Here is a 9,383-nt window from a genome sequence, read left to right as displayed (position 1 = left end):
ATTATCTTTTTCTTTTTTCTCTCTTATTTTCCTTCGATTAATTTAAAGGATTTTTTAGCCGGTGAGAGTAACCGTGGTGGCTCCTTTTCTTATTACTTCATATAATAGATTTGAATTATCAACATTAAATTTTGAATTGATTTTAAAGTTTTTTATTATAGTTTATTTTCCAGCTTTGGCTTTTAGATTATTAAGAATTAAGAACATATATATTAAAGTTTTATTCGTAAATTAATTTTCGTTTGCAAATATATGATTTGGCTTTTTCTTTAAAAAACCCAAAAGCTAGACCATAAAATAAAAATAACACAATGCATTGTTAAGAGCGGATGTGCTGCAGATGATCAACGGAGCTTAATTCATTCATCAATGGAGCTCTCCATCATAACAACTTCCTAACGAAGAGCCAGCCTTAACCATAAAAAGCAAATCTTAAACGAAGACTAATCCATTATCTAAATCAACAAGGAAAGCTAATCATTGAACTAATCCTGACGAAACTGAAACTACGAAGTTCTTGGCGCCGTTGGCTGCTCTTTCCCGGAGAAGGGAATTGCTCACATAACATTGGGAGGTGCTTCAGTTATTTGAAGGAAAAATCCGCCTCCTTTTCAGCGTTCTCTTGCCGGGCGCACTATCACGATGCATAGTCTCCATCAGATATTCTTCCTTTTTTGATGGTTTACTGCTACTGCTCAGCATTTCAACATATATTGGATTCGTAAATACCTGACCTGTAGATTTGACATCAGGTGTGTATTCATCTTGAATTTGCTCTGCTGTATTTGCAGAGTAAGAAGGTCCAGCCTCTTATGATGACCGAAAGTTTGTGCACAACTCTCATCATCTCCAGAGCTACTGTCACTGTAACTCTCACTGTCACCAGGGTAGCCGCTGGTTCTATTCTCAGGGGAAGAGGAGGTGTCGAATACGGAGGTTTGGGCATCAAAAATCTCAAACTCATGGGAATCGCTATGCAAGCTAGGTGGGGTTGGCTAAGACAGACCCAACCTGGCCGACCATGGGCTGCCCTAGCTGCCGCACCAGATACAAAGGTGGCGCACCTACTTGGTGCTGCCTCAAGGCTGATCCTCGGGAACAGGGAGGTAGCCTCCTTTTGGAGGGACTGTTGGCTTCCAGAAGGGGGCTCCATCGTCAACAAGGTCTCTTGTTTGTCTTCTTATGTTGCCAACAAGAGGCATATAGTGGCATCGGCGTTGCAAGGAAATGCCTGGGTGGCCGATATCAACAGCGGTATTTCCCCGCAAGGCCTGATGGAGTATTTCAGAGTGTGGGATTGGGTCACAGAAGTGACCCTCCAGGCTGACACCCTAGATTCGTTCATGTGGACCGCTACGACAAGTGGTGATTTTTCAGTCAAATCTACTTACTCGTTTCTCTGTGCAGGACGCACGAGTTGGGCTCTTGGCAAGATCATTCACAAAGCTAGGGCGCTAGCAAGATGCAAGTTCTTCATGTTTTTGGCGATGCACGGGGTTTGCCTAACCCTTGACAACCTGCAACGACGCGGTTGGCACTTGGCAAATGGTTGTTTCCTGTGTGGCAAGGAGATGGAATCTTGCGCCCACATCTTCCAGGCTTGCACCTTTGCAAGACAAGTCTGGGCAAGCACAGTCAACCGCATTGGGCTACCCTGTCAGCCCTCTTCCACCAGCCTCTCGGAATGGTGGATTTAGACTCGGGCAAACATTGCCTAGCGAGACCGAAAAACCTTTGATGCAGGTGTAATCATAGTCTCCTAGCTGATCTGGAAGGAGCGCAATGCCCGCGTCTTTGAAGGAAGTGCCACCCCGGCGACGTCCGTGTGCGCGACAATTGAGGAAGAATGGAAGGCTTGGGATCGCTGGTCTTTTCATGGTAGCCCGTTAAAGCCCAGGGCTGTTGTCGCTGCCCCAGTAGATTAGCAGTGCCATTTGGGTTGTAAGGGTGCAGCGTGCTCTATTGCTGGTGCAGGTCTAGACCCGTCATGGGTATTCTGTAAGTTGTAATTTGTAACCCTTTTCTTTCTCCTGCTTAATAAAAGTTCTCGGCCGGCTTCGCTGGCCTAGCGAAAAAAAATAATGCTCTCATTCTGTGAGTTGTGAAATGAATGGGTCCTGTACTTTCTATTATTGTACAAAGGCAAGATAGGATCAGGCTTCAAGCCTAGCAGATCCCTGCCAAGGCTGTATGATGTGCATAGCTTCCTCTCAATGCATTGCTTAGCCTTTACCATTTCACCCAATTGCTCCAAAGCTTCGTTCGAGGAGGCGTCGTGGACAGTCTTCTGCTCTAGCTCTGATATCCTATTGCGCAAGATTTTTCCTCTTACTGTGAAGAGAGCGCTACATCCCAGAAGGCAGAGGTGACCTGGAGTTTAGTAAAAACTAATCTGAACAATGTAAAAGTGACAAATAAATTCAGCATCTGAGGCACTTACCCTCTTCTCCAGGAACTTTTGCAAGTCATTTTTTTGAAGCTTTTTCTTCCTCCAAAATATGCAGCAAAAGCAGATAGCTATCACTTGTATCACTATGACAATGGAAATGAAGGAGAAGACAACAAAAATGTTGGGTTCGCCTGATGGACGCAAGTAAATTCAGTCGGTAATGATGCATTCCGAGCAAAACAACAGAAGGGGGCAAAAAACGGGGGAAAACTTCACCTGAATCATTTCTAAAGTTGGCTTTTACTTTTCTGTAAGTCCAAGGAATCCTTTGCCCTTGCATAACAAGTCTCACTCAGTGCAAAAACTACAGCTTCAATTGAGAAAACAATGAGATACCTGAGAAAAGAAACATACTTGTCGTGTAGCACGGCATAATACTGCCAGTTCCTGCATCAAGAAATTTCTGAGGAAAAGGCTTTATCTTGTAAATTAGTTGACATCATGTACTATGGTAAAAGCATAGCAATTCTTAAGAACTCTAGAGCTAAACAAGACTTACTGGCTGCAGAAAGAACGGTCAGAACAATGGTCTCATCTAGCACAAAACTGTTCAGGTCAGTACTGGACAGAAAATTTGATAATTCTCCTGCAAGCAAATGATGTGTCATACGATAGTCATTTAACTCACTTTTTGGTGTGAAAAATAATCACATTTGACAATACAAGGATAATTCATGCAAAGACAGAAATAAACCAGAATAGTTTCCAGTCCAGTGGATTGTTCCATTTGTCGGGGTCAACAAAGTAAACAAAACACTTGATGACTTCATCGCAGATACATAGGTATAATCACCAACGGTTCGCCTTAATTTTGTCTCCATTATGATCTGGCTGATGTAAACTGAAAACCCTGAGCAGTCAAGGACAGGATTTGCATGGATCAATGATCCAGGTGTTGTTTCAAGAAACCTTCTGATGACACCATTAGGAGAGATTGAATACAAGGTCCCATCTAGTGAGCCAATTGATATCCAACCTGTTACAGGCTTACAGCGGTCAAATGAAGCAACACAGTGACAATACATTACAAAGTAGCACACTCACAGGTGTTGGTGAAACTATGAATAAGCAAGTAAATGTTCAAAACCAAACACGTGACAATGAAACTTCAAGAACGAAAAAAATCCTACCATTGGAGTCGACAGGTGGTGAGATTTCCTCATCACTCAGTGGACCAATTATTTGCTGCATGAAATATTTCCTGTCAAAACATCAAGCCCGATCACAGTTGATTTTCTTGGAAGGACAACGTATAAACGCCCATTATTTCCTGGCACAATTTTCATCACTTTTTCAAGTGAGCTCAAGTCTTTTAGATCCATTTGTGCTAACCGCTCCGGATGTACAAGGAATACAGTTTGCCCTCAGTATTTGATAACTGTGTAGGCACATGAATGGTATCAAAGGAAACTAGAAAATATATGGGGTAAAAAGGTTAGAAGACGAAACCATGGAAATCGAAACAACTATTTGCAGTGAAATAATATTTTACATAAACAGTCTCCTCCCATTGATCAACAACTGGAGCTGAAATGAAATAGCAGCCAGAGATATTTGTCTTGCAGCCTAGACGGCAATCAAAGTAAGCAAGCATGGGCCCTGCACTCCACTGTAACCCAGTGCGCAACGAGAAAGAGAAAAGGCCACGGTTTCTGATGGTAACCAAAAGAGATGAATAGACACCACTGGTCGCTAGTCCGATGATCTCCTCGGACCTCCCTGGTGTTGAGTTGTAACTAAAAAACACTTCTGATGGTGGGTCAGCAGTATGTAGTTTCTTCGGAGTGATCTTTATGACCTTTATCTTCTGCCACCAAATATATCTACAAAACGGATGCAACTCGTTCTGATAAGGCTTACAAACAGAACAACAATGCAATCCATACATCTAAGGATTTGTTCTTTATGGATGATAGGGCAGATAAAGGGATGAACTAAATATTATGCTCCCTGCACTTTTCTTTTTGTTTGACGTTGGTTAGTTCAAAATATTTGCAACCAGAGAGAGTACTACATTATAAACCTAAAAAATAGCTTAGAACAAGTTATCTGAACAATGCTGATGTACATTTTTTTTTTGGAGAAACCAGAGTTTGAGAACCATATGGTACATATGATCCTTAGGTCCATAATCTAGCATTTTGAGCAGTAAAACATAGAGCCATGCATTTCATTACAAGATCTGACCCAGATGGCCAGATCATGCGTAATTACTGTAAAAAAAATCAACTCTCTCATGATTTCACAAAGCTTAATGACCTCCTCTCCCTCAGCAACCGGACTGATGTCTTCTTTACAAGTGTGGCCGAGAGGAGCAATCCAAGCAGTGGACCCGTTCCGCTCAAAGGCAACAAGGTTCTTCCCAGAGCAAGCCATGATATGGCCATCATGCCCAATGAGGGGGCTTCCGAGGGCAGCACAAACTCCTGGAGGAGGCCTCTGCGCTGCAAAGAAGTAAAAAAAAAAGAAGCATCAGATCGTCTCATCAGACACAACTGCAACCGCCTCCCTCCCATGGCAAGAATCTCAGACAGTAAGATCAAGAAAGAAGAAAGCAACCAACAAGAAAAAGAAATCACAAGAAACCTGGGGAAGAAAGAATAGACCTTACCATTTGCAGGGGACTCCGAGCACGCTGCGGCGATGAGAACGAGCACGACCGCGAGCACGCGTAGGCGACGCAGAGAACCCATGGTCCTGGCTGCTACACTTCAGAGAGAAAAGAGTTTGGAAACTGCAAGCCTCCAGTACTGAGAAGAACTTGGGAGGAGGTTATTGTAGTGGAGGTAACAAGCAACCGCCCAAGAACTCTCCAGTGTGTTTGGAGACGCATACACGCACACCGACAGGTCGTCGTGGCAGGGGCGTGGGCTATCGAGTCCAGTGGTACCGGCGGGGCCAGGGGCGTTCAGTGGCACACCGGCGCGGCGGCGGATGGCTCGCCGGGGACGCGCGTCGTAGTGGCTGCTTTGCCGCGACGTAGCTAGCAGGATCGACCGTGAGGGAAACGGGCAGTTGGGGCAGCAAACATCACAGGAAGCAAAACGTCTCAGCACAGCAGAGAGTGCACAATAACTTATATTTGATCATTCATCTTACTCAAAAAATTTATGCAAATACACAAAATTATAAGTCATTCTTAAAATCTTTAACAATAAATAAAACCATAACAAAATAATTAATAATTATATAATTTTTAAAATAAAAGAAATGGTCAAATCGTATGTCATCAAATTAAAAAAAATGCAAGGAGTAACAAAGAGGACAGCGTTAGCACAAGCATTGAGTTCATGCAAAATGTATGTACTAGTACTATTATTCAGAAATAATCAAAATAGATGAGCACATCATAATCCAAAGTCGAAGGACCCATATCATACAACATAGAAATAAAAACATACATTGGTCGATGATAAGCAGTTAGCGAATTTGCTGGAGTATTTTCATCTCCCAGGACTTTACATGAACATGAAGACTTACAAAATGTCGAATATATTGGCTCGAGTTAGCTTCTCTGTTTTCCAGCCAACCGTCTCCTCATCAATGATAACCTTGATCTTGAAGGCCTTTCACATTCATCTTCGCTATCTGAAACAACAATCCTTTCCATAGGAGTTTTGTCTTGTTGGATCGAAGAGTTGCTTTGTCTGGCATCTTTCTGTGGACCAGCTATACCAAAGATCCGACTCTTGAGGACAGGAGCTGACAACGGAAGTTCATTCGGCTTCCTATCGTTTTGGGAGCAATCTGTTGGCACATATTCTTTCTCACTGCTCTTGTCAGCAGGCAGCACAGATTTCAATGACAGCCTCTTACTTAGTAAATGCAGCTTCTTTCGGCCTTGATTGCTTTCTTTACTTGGTATCAACTGGGTATTTGGAAGTACATGTTCATTATCAGAATTTTGTTGGACTGGATTAGTATGCCCAATGTAATTTTTTCTTGAAATAACATCTGATGGTATTTTCTGAAGATTATTGAAGTCTGACAGTGAATGCAGATGCTTTGGAACCATATTTTCCTTCTGATCATTGCTCTTGTTTTCAGGCTTTGCCAATTTCAGTGATAACTTCTGACCAAGTGACCTCAGATTTGCTCTATCCCCTTCTGATGCTTTATACAAACTATCTAATGATTCACCAATGCTCTTTGCACTGCTCTTCTCTAAAACATTATTGGAAGATTTCATGACAAGATGTTGAGTGCTCAATGATGCTGATACTAGAAGATGGTTAGGTAACTTACCTTCTACACTGCCGCTACTGTTCTTGCTAGGACATTCTGATGTAACAAGCCCCTGCTCAAGTAACTGTAAGTTCTTTTGGTATTCTTCCTTTGAAGTCACTACTGTACGATCAGCAATGTCAGATATGCTTTCTGAGGCATCATTCAGTTTGCCTGAAACATCAGTCAAGCATGTTGTAGGAACGCTGGATATTGTTGTCGATGATAAGTGATTTACCACCAGATCCTTCTGGCCACTGGTGCTATTCTCTTCAGGTACTGATTTCAGAGACAACTTTTGACCCAGTAGCCTCATCTTCTTTCGACTCCCTTCACAATTTTTATTTGAAACTTTTGGAAAAAGCTCTATGCTTAGTTTTTCCTCTTGTATGTTTGGTGCCTAAAAAAAAATCATAACACGCAATAAGCTCAAGCAAACATCAAGAAAAAAAATAATTACTGTTGGAGAGAACTCAGCGAAATTGAATTCATAATTTCATATACTAATTTACCATGATAGAGATATCTACAGAGCTCCAACCACTGGCGCCAATGGCTGAAGGATTAGCATACTTTTCAGTCCAGGACCGAGCATTTGTATCAAAAACTTGTCTGTTGTATTTGTACTCTCGACTCTGTCACAGAAAACAACAATGTTGTTTTATGATGAATGATATGTATTTGCGTTAATATATTAGGCATCATTCTTCTCTTGCTGTTCCCATGCAATTGTGCTTACTACTTCCTTGCAATCAAAATGTACTTACTATTTCAGCCATCAGTCCATCATCAGGATTTGGGTCACTTAGCAGCAGACCAATGCTTGTTAAAACAGTAGCAATGTTGAGGGACGGTTGCCAGGCACCCTGCACATTAGTATCGTTTAATATAACACAAACTGCTTGAAATTTTAAGACAAAATATGAATTGAATTTTAAGATCTCAGCAATCCGTACATGCATAGAAATCAATATAGTTGTAAAGTAATTTGTATCAACTACCTTTGGTGGTAAATTCAGTATATCAAGGCAAATTCGTCCTCCATTGTCTATGTTGGGATGATAGATAGGAGTAACAAATGTTAGATTGGGAGGTTGAAAAGGATATCTGCATAACAGCAAAAGCATTACCTTCAGAACATGATAAAGCATAAGTGAAACACTGATCGATTTCCATTATAATACCTTTCAGGAATTTGGATCTTAAGAACAAAAATTCCTTTTGAATAAACAGTTTCATCAGGGCCTTGTATTCCTTTATTCAATAAGCAGGGATGACAAATGCAAAGCAAGGACAAAAACAGTTAAGAGTGTCAGATTTAGCTATCGAATAGAAAAAAAAAATTATAGACCAACAGGGGCATAGGGTTAGTAGTGAACTAGTGATTAGTGAAAAGACAAAGAACATACTGGCCTCAAAGCTCAACAACGACGACAAGGCACTTTCATCCCCAGGAAGATTAAGGGAGACCCCATGAGGTGGATCATTTAGCAAAAGCTTAATCTCTTTCTGCATTCGCAGATTCAGTCTTGCAGCATGAGCCATCTAAAAATTTAAAGGGACTCGGCCTGGAAATAAAAGGTGTATTACTTTTCAGTGGTTAACAAATCAAACTTTGAAGCATTCAACTCATATACATTAAGGTAAAAGGCACACACACGGGCATTGGTTTGCATAATATTTTCGACCCCTATTGCATCTATACTGTATCCCATAATCTCGTGTATCTTGTACACAATTGAACTAAAACATGAAGAAAGCATAATGCAGTTTTGCATAGAACAATGCTAGTGGTTTGATTTTTTTTTTCTTCAGACTTTATGAACCTGCTAGTTTCCAATGGCTATGTCAAGTAAGGTTGGCGGGGACGGCTGGCTGGCGGGGGCCGAGACGGCGGCTTAGGCGGGTTCGGCGTGGGCGAAGGAGACGGCCGTGGCGGCGACGTAGCGGCGTGCGGGAGAGGAGGCGGCGGCCGAGGCGGGGTGGCGTAGGCGGCGTCCGGGAGAGGAGGCGGCCGACGGAGGCGGGGACGACTGGAGGGGGCCGAGGCGGCGGCGTAGGCGGCGTCCGGGAGAGGAGGCGGCCGACGGAGGCGACGGCCGAGGCTGGGATGGCTGGCGACCGCCTGCTTAGTCGGCGCCGTGGTGCCTCCTTCTCCGGGTCCGATGAACCCTCGAACAGACTGACTGCAGTTCAACCCGGATGGGGAACCACACGCTGAGCTATGGGGATTTTACCACCAGACCAAGAATACGAGGAAGCGCGCCCCGGATCGACAAAGCAATCTGATACCACTGTAAGCCGATGCCGACGACCTAGCTCTGCCGCCGGCGTCGGAGAGGAAGACAGATTGGGAAGGAGAGAGACAGAGATAGGGAATTAGGGAGAGACCGAACAGAGAAAGGATTTCTTAGGCTTGTTTAGTTAAAAAAAAAACATCACATCAAATTTTTAGACATTTAAATGGAGTATTAAATTTAGATAAAACGAAAAACTAATTGTACAGTTATGTGAGAAATCTTGAGACGAATCTTTTGAGCCTAATTAGTCCATGATTAGCCATAAGTGCTACAGTAACCAACATGTGCTAATGACGGCTTAATTAGGCTCAAAAGATTCGTCTCGCGGTTTCTAGACTAGCCGTGAAATTCGTTTTTTCATTCGTGTCCAAAAACCCCTTCCGACATCTGGTCAAACATTTTATGTGACA

The 9,383-nt window shown here is 42.7% G+C and overlaps 1 protein-coding gene and 1 pseudogene across 2 annotated transcripts; both read right to left on the bottom strand.

Moving 5' to 3' along the window:
• Positions 1-2,020: 2,020 nt before the first annotated feature.
• LOC102702995 lies at positions 2,021-5,179 on the bottom strand (annotated as a pseudogene).
• Positions 5,180-5,736: 557 nt separating this feature from the next.
• Positions 5,737-8,617, bottom strand: LOC102703814. 2 transcript variants are annotated; one of them, XM_006644283.3, is made up of 7 exons: positions 8,500-8,617; positions 8,083-8,241; positions 7,858-7,927; positions 7,675-7,780; positions 7,441-7,539; positions 7,186-7,308; positions 5,737-7,073 (listed from the first exon to the last, which is right to left on the bottom strand). In XM_006644283.3, the coding sequence occupies exons 2-7, from the start codon at positions 8,216-8,218 to the stop codon at positions 5,955-5,957; spliced, it is 1,653 nt and encodes a 550-aa protein (XP_006644346.1). In that variant the 5' UTR covers positions 8,219-8,241; positions 8,500-8,617; the 3' UTR covers positions 5,737-5,954. The 2 variants fall into 2 exon arrangements, with proteins under 2 accessions (XP_006644346.1, XP_015693138.1); XM_015837652.2 differs by having other exon boundaries at positions 5,737-6,613; positions 6,695-7,073; positions 8,083-8,616.
• Between the last annotated feature and the right edge of the window lie 766 nt (positions 8,618-9,383).

This window comes from Oryza brachyantha, chromosome 1 (genome assembly GCF_000231095.2).
Source record: "Oryza brachyantha chromosome 1, ObraRS2, whole genome shotgun sequence".
Lineage (NCBI taxonomy): Eukaryota > Viridiplantae > Streptophyta > Magnoliopsida > Poales > Poaceae > Oryza > Oryza brachyantha.
This window is presented reverse-complemented; position numbering and strand designations above follow the sequence as displayed.